At 45.0% G+C, this 20,000-nt stretch overlaps 3 protein-coding genes across 3 annotated transcripts in view; 2 read left to right on the forward strand and 1 right to left on the reverse strand.

Annotated features, from left to right (window-relative positions):
- The window catches only part of pcxa (pyruvate carboxylase a), a gene marked incomplete at its 3' end in the record, with an annotated part of 97,964 nt that extends 89,353 nt beyond the window's left edge, over positions 1-8,611 (forward strand). Inside the window, exon 11 of the mRNA XM_080846487.1 lies at positions 8,333-8,611. Coding sequence (XP_080702613.1) covers positions 8,333-8,611 — 279 coding nt within the window. The remainder of the gene's footprint in view (positions 1-8,332) is intronic.
- A 1,764-nt stretch (positions 8,612-10,375) lies between these two features.
- Positions 10,376-12,859, forward strand: bada (BCL2 associated agonist of cell death a). Its single transcript, XM_080852349.1, has 4 exons — positions 10,376-10,655; positions 10,844-10,984; positions 11,194-11,420; positions 12,078-12,859. The coding sequence occupies exons 2-4, from the start codon at positions 10,852-10,854 to the stop codon at positions 12,174-12,176; spliced, it is 459 nt and encodes a 152-aa protein (XP_080708475.1). The 5' UTR covers positions 10,376-10,655; positions 10,844-10,851; the 3' UTR covers positions 12,177-12,859.
- A 1,135-nt stretch (positions 12,860-13,994) lies between these two features.
- LOC308371544 (aldo-keto reductase) overlaps positions 13,995-20,000 on the reverse strand; it is a gene marked incomplete at its 5' end in the record, with an annotated part of 6,494 nt that continues 488 nt past the window's right edge. The window contains one exon of the mRNA XM_080846498.1: positions 13,995-14,973. Within this exon, the coding sequence (XP_080702624.1) occupies positions 14,077-14,973 (897 nt within the window). The 3' untranslated portion in view covers positions 13,995-14,076. The remainder of the gene's footprint in view (positions 14,974-20,000) is intronic.

Here is a 20,000-nt window from a genome sequence, read left to right on the forward strand (position 1 = left end):
TATTCAGACAATTTGAACTGGCATTACTGAGCATCCCTTGAAAGCAAGAGAATGTTAAAGAAAATATAGAAGTATACATAATCACTATTTTCAAATGACAAAAGATACTTAATTATATTATTGTATATGGTATTGTTTCTTTTTAATTGCAAACATTTATGCTGTAGTATATTTATATGTGTAGGTTATGTGTCTGTCGTTAACACTGAAATATACTATTTATAAGTATTCAAACCTCTGTGAGTTCCAGATGTCGGCAGATGACAAATGTTTCCCCCCTGATGCAACTGATCATAATTAGGTACTCCCTTCGAGTGGTTAAAGCAGAGCTCTCCTTCTGGGTATATAAATCACTCTGTTTAAGGGTTACCAGCCCACTGGATAACAGAGGGGATGAAGACTAAAATGACGAGATGACTGAAATACTTATGTGAGGACGAGACTATCCACATGTTTTTCATGTCCGATTGAGCTCCCCTGGACCCATTAGAGGGAAGTGGAGGTTGCATCACATCACCCACATGCTTTAGAGATCAGGTTGCCCCCCCAAACCAAGCATCCGAGGAGGATATTAACTGGTGAGGGAGGCAACCACAGTCCAGCAAGCACCCCGAAAAACCTACAGTCTTCAGTGGCTGGAATTAGGGTGCAGGTGTCGGCGTGTACAATCTCAAGAGCTATCTATGAAACTGCAATCTGCATTGGAGGGGCGCAGAACGAGACCATTGTTTTACAAGATCCCCATTCGCACACTTATAGATGGAAACATGTATGGGAGCAGCTTAAGATGTGGGAAAGGGTTTCTTTGATCATACGAGACCAAAATGGAGCTTTTTTGGCCATCCTCAAAGTGCTTCATGTGGCATAAATCTAACGCTTCCAATGCCTTAAGAAACATCCTCCCAACCGTAACATATGGGGGTGGAAATCATGCTTTGGGGATAATTTACATTTGCAGGAAGTGGGAAACTTTTTTTTAATTGGTAAATTAAACAAAATAAATTCAACAGAATGTAGGTAAAAAAAACTTGTTTCAGTCTGGTGTAGATCTACAGCTTGGTCAAGGGATTGCCTACCAGTAGGACACTTACCCAAAGCACAATGCTGAGGCAAAATCTCTTTTTAGTAGACAAATAACTTACTAAGCCTTTAGAATATATACCTCAGCATAAACATCCACAATGAAAATACTGATTGGGAAAATATGTGGCAGTATCTTTTGAAAATCAGAAAAAAAGTGAATACTTTTAGGGGGTAGCCGGATCATTTTGCAAGCCGCTGTGTTTGGTACAAAAGCTGATTCTCATTTGCAGCTTTCTAACACATAAATGATGTTGGCCTTATGTACGCCCTCATGTTCGTATCACGCAGGCTATAACTCCATACCCATTTGACCAGGAGCGCGGTGGGAGTCTGATGGCCACACAGTCACACACACAAACACACACAGAATAAACACACACAGCCGTAACAGAAGCGCAGACACCTACACTGATCCTAACTGATGTTGGAGAGCTTCTGATTCCCAGGCAGGGCCATTAACATCCACCTGTATTCATTGAGAGGACCCTTTTATCCAGAGGTAGAGGTAAATTACATCTCAGGTAAAATTAGGTTAAATAGAAACCGTTTAGATGAAGTGCGTCAGTCCTATGCTTCAGTTCCACCTGATACAAGACTGCACGTCTTAAATCCTCCTCTGCCATGCCCAGCTACAGTGCATGGTATTCTCTGCCACACGTGGACTACGGCCAGCAACAGTAGACGGTGGAGACCCCAGCTAATGATATGCAAATGAAGGCCAAGCCAGCGCAGGTCGTCTTGAAGAGTCGTAGCGGCGATCCGATCTGCTCGGGGAACGGGAAGACTGTTCCTCTGAAGCTCATGGAGGCTGGTTACCATGAGAACGCAATCAAGTTAGGCGCCTCTGGCTGCATAAGCCTCCAGCTCTAACCCTCGTCCATGCATGCTCGTCACTGCACGTTCTGAGGTGTTATTACACAATCTCCTCCTCTAAAGCTGCTTAACTGGGGCTATGAGAGTGTGTATTTCAGTGTGCAATCGTCATACATCAACCGCCTACATCCCATAGTGCCAGCACAGAATAACACACAGGATCATGTTGTAGTTTGAATTCACATAGAAACACAGAATGTCTCTATTTATCTCTCTCTCTCTTCCGCTCAAACACACACACTCAAACACACACACACACACACACACACACACACACACATACAGTATATAGCAACACAACAACAAACACAGGGTTTTACTCTTACTCTGTCTTTCACACATATTCCACACACACACACACACACACACACACACACACACACACACACACACACACACACACACACACACACACACACACACACACACACACATACACACACACACACAGATACACACACACACACACACACACACACACACACACACACACTCGACGCTACCTGCTCGGAGCTTCCTTAGTGTTGGAGTGGAGTGGCGTGAGTGGAGGTCTCAGCAGGTCATGGCGGTGGAGCTCCCTGCTGGCGGTGGTTCTGTCTCGGGGTGCCCTGCTCCCTCTTCTGTCCCATGATGGAGGGAAAGCAAAGCACAGCACCAGTGGGAGAGATTAGATTGCAAACATGGGCTGAGTGAGTGGGAGGCGAAGCTGCTCTACCTCTATACCTCTCCTTCTCCCGTTACCTTGCTGCCCACACAGGTGGGTGAAATCTGAATTACTCAGAGTTCAGCAAAGCCCAGAAAGGTGAACTCCATACATAGTCGGACTCGGTAGCGGAAGTGAGCAATGCTGGCGTCTGTCGATCCAGAAGTTTGTTTGATAACCTGAGATTCATGTGTTTCACAGCAACCTGATTTTAAAACTCTCACCATTATGTAATCTGCATAGAATTCAAACACATGACATTTTAGGGTAATTTGATGTGGGACTAAAGTAATAACTTACAATTGGAACCAAACACTCAAAACTGGTCAATACTCACAGAAAAGAATAGCTCTAGTTCCAGTCCCTCTTGAATTCCTCCTCCGTAGTCCGAATTTGCACAGTGCTTCACACGGTATGGCACTTCTGCACCGATCCCTGCTCAATGGAACAAGCTGATGTTGATGCGCAGGGAACGTCGCTCCTCTTCAGAAGATAGCCGTGAAACAGGCTACAATTTTTTAACACGTCGCCCCCCAATTTCACAACTCCTCGCAATGAACCAGTGGGAAATGCTATGTGTCATAAATTCTTGCAATTAACGGCACCTGACCAAGTGGGAAATTCTTAAGAAAAACAGGTTCCTTCGAGATTTGGAAAAAAAAATATCAGAATACTTGTTGGCGAAACTGGAATACAGATAGGCATATTATTGACAGTCGTTAATGTACGATTGAGGATGTTCCATACCTTATAAATGATCATTCACAGCCCATTCTGAAACCTACACAATCACAATTCCCCAAAGTGTCTTAGGCGAGCAAAACGGCCATAATAAAAAAGAATTTCGAATTTCAAACATGGTAGGAACGGAAGAAATAAGCTTTCCACGTCACGCCGCGAACTGAAAGAATGTTGATATCTTTAAGCGAGTGCATTCTGTGAGGGAGAGGAGACAGCGGGAGAGCAGATCCGGAGGAGCGCGTGCACTGCTCGAGTGAGTGAAAGACGCTAACGATGCTCTCGCATCAGCATCAGCACAGCGGCGGAAACATGAGGACGAGGGGAGGTTGAGAGTAGGTGGGAGAATGAAGCTATGTATATGGAAGGTCCTCTCTTACTCATACTCTGCTCTCTCACTCCGTCTGTCGGTGGATTGGGTCTGGCATGAGCGCGAGAAAAACGGCCGTTTTCGTTTTCAGCAGTGTCGACTGCAGCGCGAGGGGAGGGAGGGGAAGGGATGGAACTCAAGCAAGCCGAAGACTCGCGCAGCTCCTGCCCGGAAAATAAGCCATGCGTAGCCCGAGACCCCTCAGGTTCGGATCGAACTGCAATAACGTTCACCGAGACAAAGAAATCGAAGCAAGGCGCTATTGAACTTGCAAATGGATAGAGATTGCATCAATTGTGAATTAACCAATCTCCAATTAGGTCCAATGTAATTGTACTCTGCATGTCGAGCCTACCACCCTCACACAGAAGGTGAGAACGAGCAAACCTTTAACATTGGCAGCACAAGCATTTCCAGTGGGCCCAGTAAAAAATGTTTTTTGCTCACAAGCAAGTGCATCGATTCAGACTTAATGGCCCATGTTAAAACCATCATATTTAATGCGCACCGAGTCAATCTATTCTCCCATGGCTTTCACTTACTGAAGAAAGAATGGCTAAATTCAGATTAAGCCATAGGAATCACTTTCAAAGGCACTGGGTTTCTGGTTAATTCAGAGAAGTAGGGTACACACACAAACGGTTATTTTTCTGAGAGTCATTTCTTTATTTATTTTTTGTTTATTTTTATATAACACGTAACACATGGTTCATAGTATGGAAAATAAAACCCAACGACCAGGCTGCAAAATGCTGAGATCAAGTTCATGAATGCAGTCTGATCAAGCCATAGGGTTTAGTCTCAGGAATCTTTCAGCTAATGAGTAAAATAGCAACAGAAATCAAGTGTGGGAATACATTAGAGACAATCGAATGCGTGGAGCAGCTTTGAATGAGGCTGGCATGTATAGTCCTTGTTCAAATTGTCATATTCATGATGGTTGAACATGAGGCTACATCACAAAGTGTTAGTAAGCAATATGCCTCACAGCCTTTCGTTTCAGGAAAAATACCCTCTATATCGATGCAAAACCTTCTTTTAATTGTTGTTTTAGTCAACAAATGGTGTACGTAAGTGGCCTGGTAACAGTGGTTTGTCCAATGAACCTGACAAAGCACACGAAAAAAGACCACATTCAGCATTCTTGTTCTTGATCTCTGTCTCCTATTCCTCCTCGAAACGCACCCACACAACCACCCACGCGCACACACATGTAGCCCGTATACACACACACATACACACAACCACCAATAGACACACAACCACCCACGCGCACACACATGTAGCCAGTATACACACACACACACACACACAGACACACGAGGGGGATGGGATCCTCACATAGAAAAATATGATGGCTTAAAGCCATGCCGGGAACAAAAGGAATTGATGTTCCAGTATATACACATATACTCATCAGCACATAACCTGTATGTACACACATATACATACTGTCAGGGGAGGTCAAAGGGTACAGATGACCTGTGTGTGTGTGTGTGGGGGTGGTGGTGCATGCAAAGGTCTATGATTTAATATAGTGTGTTGGAGGGGAAAGCTGTTTTGCTGTGCCTAAAGGGGAAAATAAGTTATGATTCGCCGTGCGCAAATGGCCATTCAGTGATCTGGCCCCGTGATGGCTTTTTTTGGGGGGGGTTGGGGGTCGTTGGGTTTGGGGGGCTTGGAGAGCATGGCCCTACAGCAGGTTGTACCTGCATATACATAGGCATACACCTAGAAATGTAGAACACATGCATATGTCCATACATTAAATTGTATGTGCTGTATATAAATGTATACACACTTCCAAGTTGAAATGAAATGGCACGTTGCACTGTCAAATGAAGCTGCACCAATTTGATTAACAATACATGCATGACATAGCGGTAAGGTAATGTCAGGTCGAAGTCAATGCTGACAGTTATCCACCTATATAAAACCGTTTACGTATGGTTTTCCAGGTACTCACACACGTACATTATGTACGCCTCATGAAGCCATTTAAACGGGGGCCTTGATGAAAGTGTTAACATATTTTCAACATGACCAACACAGCAGCACATGCATGGTGCTTGAGCGCATAGCACTTATAGACATTTAACATTCCACCATGTTGAAGTCTGAACCTCAGTGGGCGTTCAGGGCTTAACTCTAGAAAAAACCCGGAGCAAAGAGAAAAGCCGGCATGATGACCTCGGAGAGATTCTCAGCTGGCACACGGCTTGATTACTGCAGTTTGGTTCGCAACCAAGTCATTTGGAACGGAGCTCATGTTGATCTCACCGGCCGACATATCCTCGCTATACAACGAGAAAAATGGCTGACTGAGCGACTCTTATAGCCCACTTCTTCGCCCTGGTGTCATGCAGTCTTTTGGTAATATGCTGGCCAGCGGACCTCTCTGACATCCAAACTATCCCTCATAAACTGACTCTGGAGTGGGAGTCGGCGGAGTTGACCCATAAGGTGATGGATAAAGGTGACTTGGGGGGGGGGGCAATGGCAACACACAAATCCAAGTCTATAAAATGACTTTCCACCTCTTCTTCTTGCCTATGCATTTCCTGTGGCATTTATGCCATCGTTGTTTCTCCATTGTGTGACTTTTTGGACTGTGGGCTTCTTTCAGATCCATTTGAAGCTGATGATGCATTTATTTGTGCCTGAGGGCATCTCCCCTTTACCTGCTAGCATGTTGGTGGCAACCTTCACCTGCAGGTCAAAAGCATCTGCACATACATTACTGTAAATCCTGGCTCTTGGGGGAAAAACTTCCCCCATTGGTGTCGCGGGAGGAGCTTGCACATAAACCAAAGACAGAGCTGTCTTTACAGCCCTTCACTGCAGAGAGTCACTGGATGCTAACAGTATAGGGTCTGAGGGTTTTATCCTCAAACACCTCGCTGCAGAGAGTCACTGGATGCTAACAGTAGGGTCTGAGGGTTTTATCCTCAAACATCTCCCTGCAGAGAGTCACTGGATGCTAACAGTAGGGTCTGAGGGTTTTATCCTCAAACATCTCCCTGCAGAGAGTCACTAGATGCTAACAGTATAGGGTCTGAGGGTTTTATCCTCAAACATCTCCCTGCAGAGAGTCACTGGATGCTAACAGTAGGGTCTGAGGGTTTTATCCTCAAACATCTCACTGCAGAGAGTCACTGGATGCTCACAGTAGGGTCTGAGGGTTTTATCCTCAAACATCTCACTGCAGAGAGTCACTGGATGCTAACAGTAGGGTCTGAGGGTTTTATCCTCAAACATCTCCCTGCAGAGAGTCACTGGATGCTAACAGTAGGGTCTGAGGGTTTTATCCTCAAACATCTCACTGCAGAGAGTCACTGGATGCTAACAGTAGGGTCTGAGGGTTTTATCCTCAAACATCTCACTGCAGAGAGTCACTGGATGCTAACAGTAGGGTCTGAGGGTTTTATCCTCAAACATCTCACTGCAGAAAGACACTGGATGATAAACACAGAGGTGGTTCAGCTGTGGCAAGAGAAACGGGCTCTTGGACTTTTTCTGATGATGGCTGTGTTTAAAATGTTCAATATGAGACTATGGAGGTGGAATGACAGTTCCCAGGGACTAAAAGATTTCCTCCAAGGAAAGTTGTGTTATTGATTACAGATGAACGTGAATGCATAGAGTTTTTGTATGTCACTTTTTGCATGTGTTTTTTCATTAAGCTTCAGGTTTGTTGTCTCTATATGTTGCTCTACACTTACTCTTCAGTATAGCTGATAAGGCAAAACAGGGTAATAATTGGCAAATGTCAATCCTTTGAATGAGGCAGCACTCAGTCCAGTACCTCAACTAGAAGAGATTGGGTACATTCCTCTGGTGAACCCATGAACAGTGTTTGGGCCTTTGAGCGATTAATAATGTCTTTGTGAATACTGGTGTTTCGTAGTTGGGGAATCCCACTGTGCCTGTCAGTTTTCTTGAGGCTTACCGCTTGGGCACTTACATCAGGATGTGGTCAAATCATTTTCATTTTTGCATCGGAATCATCTTTAACGTCCTTTTTAATGTTTTAACACAAATCTGAAAGCCTGGTTTCACAGTCTGATTTAAGATGCTGCATAGACTTGAATGTGCTAAAGCTGCTTTTTTGATAGTTGTGTTTATGCCCTCAAGCAATTAAGCAAGGCTGGCAGAGTGTGTGTGTGTGTGTGTGTGTGTGTGTGTGTGTGTGTGTGTGTGTGTGTGTGTGTGTGTGTGTGTGTGTGTGTGTGTGTGTGTGTGTGTTGACAGCAAAATGAAATTGTCTTTTCAGAGAAGACCCTTGAGTAGATCATTACTGTTCATTGTGCAGTTCCCTTTATGTCTTTTATTTCTTGAGTTGCGCTTCTCATTGTCTGCAGTAGACCCCACAGACGTGTTTGTGTGTGTGTGTGTGTGTGTGGGTGTGTGTGTGTGTGTGTGTGTAGACCCCACAGACGTGTTTGTGACTCAACACTGAAGAGGGCACGGGGAACATTGGGCTCTTTATCAAGAGTGAATCTTGGGTGGAGCACGATGGTGGTGGTGGTGTGTGTCTGTGTTAAGACTCCTCTGAATCTGTCTAGATGAGGATTAGGTGCAGAATGGGACTGGGAGCCCAGAGCTGGGCTGGGCTGAATGATTCACCTCCACTGGGCCAACCCTGGGCCAACCCTGGGCCAACCCTGTGCCAATACTGTGCCAACCCTGGGCCAACCCTGGGCCAACTCTGGGCCAACTCTGGGCCAACTCCGCTGCAGTCGCCTACTGAAGTACCAGGAGCAGGGTTCATAGATGTGCGTGTCAAACCAACGGCACGCTCACTACAGGCTGCAGGGGGCTCTCAACCCCCTTACAGCACATAAAAGAGAGCAGTCGACTTCAACGTGAATCTACCCTTGATCTGGCGCGGGTGCGGGCCGGGAGCACCCAGCAGCTATCCGCTATTTTGGAATCCTGATGAGCATGTCAGTGTCTCACAAGAGGACTATTGATCAAAGGCATGAGGAGAAGCAGCCTACTCCTGTCAGCAAGACATCATAGCACGTCAGACACTCATAGAGTCATAACTAAAACAATATGATCATCAGTCGGTGCCTGAAGGCTCCATAAAGCAGCAGGTTCTGGCCTTGGAATCAGGACATATGTGCTGGAAGGTTGAAAAAAACAGCGGACTGAATTAACCGCCCAATTAAGTGGTTCACTAAGCAGGCAAGCACTGTCTAAGGGGGAAAAAACAGTCCTCAAGGACAAGAGTTGCCCACATCTGCAAAACACCTTGTCAATAACTCCCTACCGCTCTCTCTCTTTTTTTTTCTCTCTCTCTCTCTCTCTCTCACACACACACACACACACACAAGCTTGCATAATAACTGCCCAGTGATCTGAAGCCCATTCCAGGGGGTAGTTATTTTCTCTGTAGTTTCTAGCCAGTTAATGGCTGCTGTAGCCTCTGTGATCTATTAAGGCACTTCGAAGGAAGCAACTCACTTTGAGACACATCTGGTCCTCATCCAGACACATTTCCAGTGTCAAAGTTCATGTTTCTTAATAGTTATTTTAAATGATTCATGCACACTCAGTATCAGGCTTAGCTACAGTGGAATTGATTATTGGTTCCTGTGCATTGGTAGAGAAATAGTAGACCAGCCGAAATTAGTGTTCGGCAGTCATTTGGCTAATTCATTTGTAAGTTTTCCATATCAAGGCATTGGAATGCTGGTTGAGGGTAATATATTCAACATCCAAATTGGCATTATGTTATTGATTCACATCGACGTAGCTTCAGATTATTATTCTGACAGCATCATACATTTGAAACACGTGGTGTTTCAGCAATTGGGTGACAAATAATTACTTGGTGTTGATCGCCATCTATGGGAACTAACAAGAAAGTGCACTTTAGAAATTAAATCGTTCCTCGACATAACCTTGACCTGTAATGCTTCGAGGGAAATCGATTTTATAATTCCTCTTAATGAAATATAACCAGGTCCATTGAGGGAATCGACAGAGGCTATCTTTGATATGAAATATGTAAATAAATAACAGATATAAGTGAGAGATACCATGAGTTAAAACAAATTCCATTGAAAATGATAATGCCATAAATTAATTAATCTATTTTAAATACATTCTTTCATTTCCGGCATTATAATTTGAATTGAAAAAAAAATGAAAATAACCAGTCATTGGAGGCTAGACAAAGCATGGAATTTTAAGGGCGTGCAGAATGTTCAGCGTTTATTCCATGACTTTCTCACGGTATGTGGGGAAATGGTACCCTCCACCCGCACTTTCGCGGATTGGCTTTTGCACTCGCCAAGGCACAGTGCTTCTTATGCAAAGTAAACAAGTCACGAGACCGCACGAGCTCAAGAACCCTATCGCAACAGTGACGTTGAGATGACAGAGCGGCTGAAAACAGGCCAATCGTGTCCGCTTATTGGCTGCCCGTACCGATACATACATCACCTGATTGGCTGAGAAGGTGAAACGGTGTTGTCGATGTACTGAACAACGCTAGACAACAACAATGCCAAGGCTGACATGAGATCATTTTCGCGGTAGCACGACATTTGAGAGTGCGAATTAGCGCTAGTGATCGATTTTATTGCGCAGACAATCATTTAAAGTCGATGTTACTTGCAAGGGCCAATCCACGACGTAAGCATGCGTGTTTAGTGGGTTTACTTAACCCAAAATGAGATTTAAAGCAATTAGCTATCGTCGCTACTATTGTTGTTGATTGCTGGGTGTGTCAGCTACCATGAGGCAGTCAATATCGATCTTGACTTGGAGAAATAATTTAAGATAGAAAAGAAGAGGGGACGTTGCACAACATTGACTCAACGACCTGGGGTAACAACACCTTCAGTCTATTGTCCAGGATTTTATCCGGACTCAGAGGTATGTTTGAAGGAGCGAACTAGCAATACTCAATATGAAGCTAGCTTTAGATGACTAGCGGCCATATGGCTTTTTCATTATCGTTTACAGTCTCCTTGACTATACGAAATATACTTATTTTAGTTGAATTGTCTTGTGCATAAGCTATACATTATACATATGTTCATCATCTGAATTGACCCAGCAAGGTTTCACCATGGAAAAAAATACTGGTTCCAGTGCTGATCCGGCAAATTTGGATGAGCGAGAGCTTCCTGCAGAAACAGAGATGGATAAAGAGACTGATCTGAATTTCCCTCAAGCTAGCCCACCAAACACCTCAAAATCAGGTGAGGTTCTCCGCCACTGCTACCACCCAGGCAACTCTTCAGAGTAAATTACAAACACTAAGCTCAGAGAGAGGAGCAGTAGGTTAAACACTATCTTAAGTGTGAAATGACCCCTCAAGTTGTCAATGGACTCCATAATAGTGTCAACTCTGTGTCCTTCCTATGTCCCTGTTCCTGCCCTTCCTTGTTTCCATCTGGCTGTGATGCAGTGGGGGGTCGTGTGCGGCTGTACTCCGAGTCTCAGGTGTACACCATCAGCCGATGCGAGGAGTGGGAGCCTGCTGACGGAGGTCAGACTGCAGAGGAGGGCACGGGGGATGGGGCTCCGTTCCGCGGGAGGTCCCAGTCAGCCCCCGCCGCCCTCTGGGCAGCCAAACGCTACGGCCGCCAGCTCCGCCGGATGAGCGACGAGTTTGACACCTGGCTCGACCGAGGGGTGAGCAGGCTGTGTGTGTGTGTGTGTGTGTGTGTGTGTGTGTGTGTGTGTGTGTGTGTGTGTGTGTGTGTGTGTGTAAGGGGAGGGCAGAACAGGTTGGGTGTGAGCTTAGGTGATTTTGTTTAGTGTGTGTGCTGATGGGATTTGGGGTGCACAGAAATAGGGGGTTATGAACCAAAGTGGGAGCTTAAACAATAGTGGTGTGTGTGTGGCCAGGGCAAAATGGGGTTATGAAGCGTGAGCTGAAACTATGGTGGTGTGTGTGTGTGTGTGTGTTGTAGGCTGAAAATGATAAAGATACGTCAGGAAAAGTGTGTTGAGGGGAACAAATAGCTGTGGGTGGATGAGAACCAGAGGTAAACAGGAAGTAGGTTAGAACATAGGTCAGAGGTCATGTACCCATGGGACTGTGTGAATGTTCTTGCAACAAGCACAAAACACCAGCACACATTAGGCTTCAACCACTTCCTGTCTCACTTCTTCTCGTGATGTGAAAATGCTCTTCCCCTTTCTATCTGTCTCAACCCCTCACCCCTTTTTTTTTTGCCCTGTCTCTCTCAACCTTTATTCTTGCCACTTTTTTTTTTTTACCCTCTAAATCTTTTTCCTAGCTTGCTAACTCGACCTTTCTTCTTGCCCTTCTCTCCCTCTATCCAGGATCAGAACAGGGGGCCAGTGTCTAGCACGCAGCGGCAGGGTTTGCGTGGATGGTTCTCTTTCCTCTGGAGCCAGAGAGAGGAGGAAGGCAGAGAGTGAAGTAGGGGGGAGCCCTCGCACCCTTGCTCTTTCATTGGTGGGAGGGAGTGCACTGTCTTAAAACAATGTATCCCTTTGTAACGACTGAGCCATTCACATGGATTCGTACACGGCCACAATCTTCCTAGCCAGGCTGAAATTGAGTTGAGTCCGAAGACAAGAGGAATCATTCATGTCTTGCAATAATTGGTGAATAAGTGTATTTTACAAACCGATAACTGTTAGTTCAATTTGACAATCTCCAAAGCGACAATCTCTCTTACACACAAATAGATGGCATTTCACAGATATTTAAGATTATTTATCAATATTTACAATTTAAAGTATAAAATATTTGTATCATAAGTGTTATTTTGTTCAATGTCCTTTTCCAGTATAAAGTTTAGATATGAATTGCTTAACGTGTACGTACAATCAAAGGTTAGGAAAATATGCTGACAAAATCCAAATAACTGTTGATCCCAACAGGCCATATGGAGCTAGGCTGGAAGCACTGCTCAGTGAGAACTGATTCTTAGAAGGATACTGATGAGAATGGAACATTGTGTTCCGTAGTCACTCCTTACCTGGCTCAGGATTTTCGTTTGCTCTTGCCTTTTGCCGTCGTGAGTTACCCTGTAGTTGGACTTTACATGTGCGTATGTATGCCCGCTTTGAATGCCAACTAAGACTGCCTGACGCGTTCCGCCTGCGCAACCAGTCTGGAATGCCTCTTTCTTGTACATTTACATTATTTAAATATTTATGGTAAAAAAAAATACATTCATGTTATTGCTGTTTTTTTCAATTGTTTACATTTCATGTGTGTACATTGGTGGGAGACTGCTGTTGTACAGGATTCCTGTAGACACCCGCGTGTGTAGTGTTGTCACGTGAAGCCCCTTTACATTGCCTTCTGTGCATAACTTACTTACCTTACACACAGACTGTGCCTGCCAAACTACTGACGAAGGCCTTCTAGATAGGGTAAGACTGAGATAAGGCCTCAAGGCCAGCTGGGTTATGACTGTCACCTGCCACCTGAGATGAAGAAAGGGCTTCTTGAGGTAGTCTTTCAGCGATAAGCTGTACCGTCACCTGCCACCTGAGGTGAGGAAAGGGCTTCTTGAGGTAGTCTTTCAGCGATAAGCCGCACTGCTGATGTTCTACTTGAAATGAACGTGTACCTGAAATATTTGAGATGCTAGTTTTTACCACTCTTTGTAGACATTTGGAATTTCATATGTAACGGATAACATGTTTTTACTCATTTTTATGTTTTTACTCATTTTTTGTTTATTTTGTATGAAAATATTGATCTGTATTTGTATTTCTTTTATACCATTTTGGTCAAATAAATGAATTTCATGGACTGCAGCTGTATTTATTTTCTAACTTAAAAGTCTTCAGTTTACCCTCAAACTGCATTCAAGGGATAAATGAAACCAGAAATAAGCTAGTTATATCTTGTAAATGACTCATTAATCAGTAGTTTCAGACCTTAGTCAAATTACTTTTTTACCATGTTAAATACCACTCAATGACAATATATACCATTTTGGTCAAATAAATGAATTGCTTGGACTGCAGGAAATCTGAGCTGTATTTATTTTGTAACTTAAAGTATTCAGTCTACCCTAAAACCGCATTCAAGGGATAAATTAAATGAGAAATAAGCTAGTTATATCTTGTAAATTACTCATATTAATCAGTCGTTTCAGACCTTAGTCAAGGTGTTTTATTACCATGTTGAATACCACTGAATCATAATAGTTCAATGACAGACAGCAGCAATCAGCAACCAGCCCAGCTGATTCTGGTCCACAACAAGGCATGACAATCAGCAGCACATCTAACCCAGGCTGGTACCTAGCTTCAGACAACGCCTCTGTTCTTACTTAAGGGGTCAATCCCGGAGGTTCTAGGCCACTGATGATGGGTCTCTACTACAGGCCCTCCAGCCGCAGTCCAGGCTGCTGAGTCGCAGCATGTCTCGTGGGCTCAACTCAAAGTCAAACACGCGTGCGTTCTCCTGCACCCGTAGGACCTCCCGTGACCTCGGCAGCACAGGCACGTCCTGTTGGACTGCCCACCTGAGAAGCACCTGAGTGGGCGTGCGCCCACACGCGGTCGCCAACGCACACACCTCTGGCTCCTTCAGCAGAGCTCCTTTACCTAAAGACGAGTAGGCCTGGAAACACACACCACCCTCTCTGCACATGTCTCTAAGCTCGCGCTGGCTCAGTTTGGGGTGGAACTCCGCCTGTAATACAGCGGGAGTCACGCGGCAGTTCCCCAGAAGCTCGCTAAGATGCGTGGGTGTATAGTTTGAGATACCTATCGCCCGAAATTTCCCGCTGGTGTACAGGTCCTCCAAGATGGTCCAACTCTGCGCACGGTTGCTGGCGTTTCGCGCGTCACCTGCGTCCAATCCCCTTGTGCCCGGCCAGTGAATGAGAAAGAGGTCGATGGGGCCGCAACCCAGCTGGTCCAGACTCCTCAGGCATCCGTCGAGCGCACGGGGACCATGGTCTGCCGGGTCCAGCTTGCTGATGATGAACACATCATCCCTAGTGAGACCGTGTTGTGGCAGGAGCTCCCTGAGCGCTCGGCCCATGTCTGCCTCGTTGCCATAGACTGCAGCCGTGTCAAAAGTGCGGTACCCTGCACCTAATGCCGCGTTCACTGACGCGTGCAGCTCCTCCCCATTGAGGTGGTAGGTACCAAACCCCAAGAGTGGCATATGCACGCCACAGTTTAGCTGAACACAGTCCTGCAGAGGGGGCATGGCGAGAAACCTCGAAAATGGCTGGACAACCTAACAAGACAAGATAAACAAAATGTTAAGCGTATCAAAAGGTTCAATGCATGGGAACCCTCTAGTATTACTTAAACAGCGAAACTCGGGTAACTAAGTGGGTTTAGCAAACATGCTCGAAGTCTGATAAAACCACGTGCATAACTGTTATCATAGCTATTCACTTTTCCCTCTGCGCGTCATTTAGGAAACACGTGGATTGGCATGATACAAAATTACATTAGATTACATTCGCTGAAATGGTGAAACATACCGTTTGTATAAAACTTTTCAATTTCCCAGCGAAGTTGACGTTTTCAAATAACTGTCACATGTGTTGGGCGCACATGTCTATGGTTTGGCGTAGGTTCATAAGAGGTTAAAATCAATTTTCTTTTTGTTGTTTGGTGGCGCTGTACCTTAATAGTGGCCACTGTACAGCGCCGCCTTGTACACGGGAGTGTAATATTTATTCTACACAGTTCTGCTTGCTATTGCTGTATCTTCGCTGAATGACGAGAGGGACTTCTCTTTTCTCTAGGAAGGCTAATCTATTCGTGTTTACACACGATCCTTGTGGAAACTAATTTGAAATGGCACCAATACCTTTTCTCTTTAGGCATCATACAGCATCCTTTGATTAATGACAGCAGAACATCTGTTGTATCTATTCTTGTATCTAACTTATTTTTCTACACATTTTTATAGAAGTGCTTTCACTTCACAGTTCATGCAGAGTTCGCCCCACCTTGCTCTGTCTATCTCTCATTCAACTCCTTAATGTGACATTGAGGCAGACATGTAATGTCTATGACCCCCCCAATTTAAAAGATTTAGGAATGTCAGACACAAAATAGTTCATGGACGCTCTGTGACATCACCAGAGATATAAACACAATTAAAACTGCAAGCAGTGATGAGCGGGCCTGAGCACGTGCGCCCGTTGGGGAAGGGGCCGGTCGATGGCAGACGCGCACCGCACAGCCGTCCGTCAAGCGTGGAGCGAGCCGTGAGAATGCCACGTACATCTACACATCACAACAACACAGCGCAAAGAATAAAGAAAGCGACGTTTCCAACCACCAACAGGTGGCGCTATAGGCGAGTGACATTACGGGCGTATATCCGAGTTCAGAACGGGTCCAGGGTCCACCCTATAAAGTTTGGTCAGGATCGGACAATGTGCAATGTTTCCAACCACCAACAGGTGGCGCTATAGGCGAGTGGCATTATGGGCATATGTAAGCGTTCAGGCCGGGTCCAGCGTCCACCCTATGCAGTTTGGTGAGGATCGGACAATGCAGGCAGGATTTTTAAGTGAGTTTGTGGTTTTGGCGAGTAGTGGCGAGTCGATGTTTGAGGGTCTGCCATGCCCACACCTTTCAGATTTTGGACAATCCCTCTATACAATTTCATCCCCCATGGCTGAAGAGTATCCTGACCAAGTTTGAAGGCGTTTCCATTAAATCTGTAGGAGGAGTTCGATCAGATGCGACGTGTGTAAATGGCGAGCACTGGCGAGTCGTAAAAGTTTGAGGGTCTGCCACGCCCACACCTTTGAGAAATTCAAAAATCTGGTAATACAATTTCATCCCCCATGGCTGAAGAGTATCCTGACCAAGTTTGAAGTCATTCCCATTAAATCTGTAGGAGGAGTTCGATCAGATGCGGGGTGTGGGAACAGAGTGACGATTCCAACCACCAACAGGTGGCGCTATAGGCGTGTGGCGCTATAGGCATATGTCTACGTTCAGGCCGGGTCCAGCTTCCACCCTATGATGTTTGGTCAGGATCGGACAATGCAGGCTGGAATTATAAGTGACTTTGCGTTTTGTGGCGAGCATCGGCGAGTCGTAAAAGTTTGAGGGTCTGCCACGCCCACACCTTTGAGAAATTCAAAAATCTGGTAATACAATGTGATCCCCCATGGCTGAAGAGTATTCTGACCAAGTTTGAAGTCATTCCCATGAAATCTGTAGGAGGAGTTCGATCAGATGCGAGGTGTGAAAAGGGCCAAAAACAGGTAAAAACGCAAGTTCCACTCAAAATTGCCAACTTCCTGTTGACCTGCCACCATTTCGTCAATACACTTTTCGGTGCGCCTGGGCATGATAAAGGTGTGTACCGAATTTCGTCGAGCTGTGCCAAACTAACCCCAATGCATAGGGGTATTTGCAATGTTCTAGGGGGCGCTATAGAGCCATTTTACCCCGCCCCGTTATATCCTTTCCGCCAAAGTTCTTAGAATTCGTGTAATTATGTCCCTGCCAAATTCGGTGAGTTTTCCATGGAATATCGCACAGAATAAAAATAATAACCAAGAATTAAAACTGCAAGCAGTGATGAGCGGGCCTGAGCACGGCGCTGGTCGATGGCAGACGCGCACCGCACAGCCGTCCGTCAAGCGTGGAGCGAGCCGTGAGGATGCCACGTACATCGACACATCACAACAATACAGCGCAAAGAATAAAGAAAGTGACGTTTCATACCACCAACAGGTGGCGCTATAGGCGATTGACATTATGGGCATATATCTGAGTTCAGAACGGGTCCAGCGTCCACCCTATGAAGTTTGGTCAGGATCGGACAATGTGCAATATTTCCAAACACCACCAGGTGGCGCTATAGGCGAGTGGCATTATGGGCATATGTAAGCGTTCAGGCCGGGTCCAGCGTCCACCCTATGAAGTTTGGTCAGGATGGGAAAATGTGCAATGTTTCCAACCACCAACAGGTGGCGCTATAGGGGAGTGGCCTTATGGGCATATGTATGCGTTCAGGCCGGGTCCAGCGTCCACCCTATGCAATTTGGTGAGGATCGGACAATGCAGGTAGGATTTATAAGTGACTTTGTGGTTTTGGTGAGCACTGGCGAGTCGTAAAAGTTTGAGGGTCTGCCACGCCCACACCTTTGAGAAATTCAAAAATCTGGTAATACAATTTAATCCCCCATGGCTGAAGAGTATCCTGACCAAGTTTGAAGTCATTCCCATTAAATCTGTAGGAGGAGTTCGATCAGATGCGAGGTGTGGGAACAGAGTAACGATTCCAACCACCAACAGGTGGCGCTATAGGCGTGTGGCATTATGGGCATATGTCTGCGTTCAGGCCGGGTCCAGCTATAACCCTATGACGTTTGGTCAGAATCGGTCAATGCAGGCTGGAGTTATAAGTGACTTTGCGTTTTGTGGCGAGCATCGGCGAGTCGCAAAAGTTTGAGGGACTGCCACGCCCACACCTTTGAGAAATTAAAAAATCTGGTAATACAAATTCATCCCCCATGGCTGAAGAGTATCCTCACCAAGTTTGAAGTCATTCCCATTAAATCTGTAGGAGGAGTTCGATCAGATGCGAGGTGCGAAAAGGGCCAAAAACAGGTAAAAACGCACGTTCACCTCAAAATTGCCAACTTCCTGTTGACCTGCCAACATTTCGTCAATACACTTTTTGGTGCGTCTGGGCATGACAAAAAAGTTTGCTGAATTATTTTTTTGCTATGCCAAACTAACCCCAATGCATAGGGGTATTTGCAATGTTGTAGGGGGCGCTATAGAGCCATTTTGCCCCGCCCAAAAATTCCATCAACGCAAAAGTTCTTATAATTCCCGGCATAACATCCCTGCCAAATTTGGTGAGTTTTTTCATGGAATATCATGAAGAACGAGTTGTAAAAGTTTGAGGGTCTGCCACGCCCACAGCTTTGAGAAATTAAAAAATTTGGTAATACAATTTCATCCCCCATGGCTGAAGAGTATCCTGACCAAGTTTGAAGTCATTCCCATGAAATCTGTAGGAGGAGTTCGATCAGATGCGAGGTGTGGGAACAGAGTAACGATTCCAACCACCAACAGGTGGCGCTATAGGCGTGTGGCACTATAGGCATATGTCTGCGTTCAGGCCGGGTCCAGCTATAACCCTGTGACGTTTGGTCAGGATCGGACAATGCAGGCTGGAGTTATAAGTGACTTTGCGTTTTGTGGCGAGCATCGGCGAGTCGTAAAAGTTTGAGGGACTGCCACGCCCACACCTTTGAGAAATTCAAAAATCTGGTAATACAATTTCATCCCCCATGGCTGAAGAGTATCCTGACCAAGTTTGAAGTCATTCCCATTAAATCTGTAGGAGGAGTTCGATCAGATGCGAGGTGCGAAAAGGGCCAAAAACAGGTAAAAACGCACGTTCCGCTCAAAATTGCCAACTTCCTGTTGACCTGCCACCATTTCGTCAATACACTTTTTGGTGCGTCTGGGCATGACAAAAAAGTTGGCAGATTTCATTTTTTGCTATGCCAAACTAACCCCAATGCATAGGGGTATTTGCAATGTTCTAGGGGGTTCTAGGGGGCGCTACAGAGCCATTTTGCCCCGCCCCGAAATTCTTTGAACGCAAAAGATCTTAGAATTCCTGTATTTATGTCCCTGCCAAATTTGGTGAGTTTTCCCGGAGGTTTCGCACAGAATAAAAATAATAAGAATAAACTTACAATAACAATAGGTCTTCGCTGCCTACAGCAGCTCAGGCCCTAATAAACTATAGGAAAGCAATAGGTCTTCGCTGCCTACAGCAGCTCAGGCCCTAATTAAATGGCAAGAACAAAGAAACCACGTGTAGTTCAGCTGTAGTTTTTTCAGCAATAGACATGCAATGTCTGTCTTAAAAGGAGGACAGGGGTATTTCAGTAAAAGGTATCTCAACTCAGCTCCCTCGTTATAAAGCATAGTTTTAAACCATGCAGTGACACGTTTCAGGGCTTGTCAAATGTTACCTTTAAATTATTTTAAAAGAAATTTCAAAACATGGTTGATACATAACCAAAAATATGATCACTAGTGGGTAAGCATTGGAATTATTTTAGTTTACCACTTGTGGTATACCCATTGTTCTTTCCCTTCTACACATGGTTAAGAACTAAGTGGAACTTTATTGTATTGGGACTTTATTTTATTATTATTAATTACTTTTATTATTTGATATATTGTCAATGTTATGTTTGATGTATACGTTAATGCCTTATTTTAGGTTGTATAGCCTTTTTTTTTTACTCTGGC

This window comes from Sprattus sprattus, assembly GCF_963457725.1.
Source record: "Sprattus sprattus genome assembly, chromosome: 1".
Classification (NCBI taxonomy): Eukaryota; Metazoa; Chordata; class Actinopteri; order Clupeiformes; family Clupeidae; genus Sprattus; species Sprattus sprattus.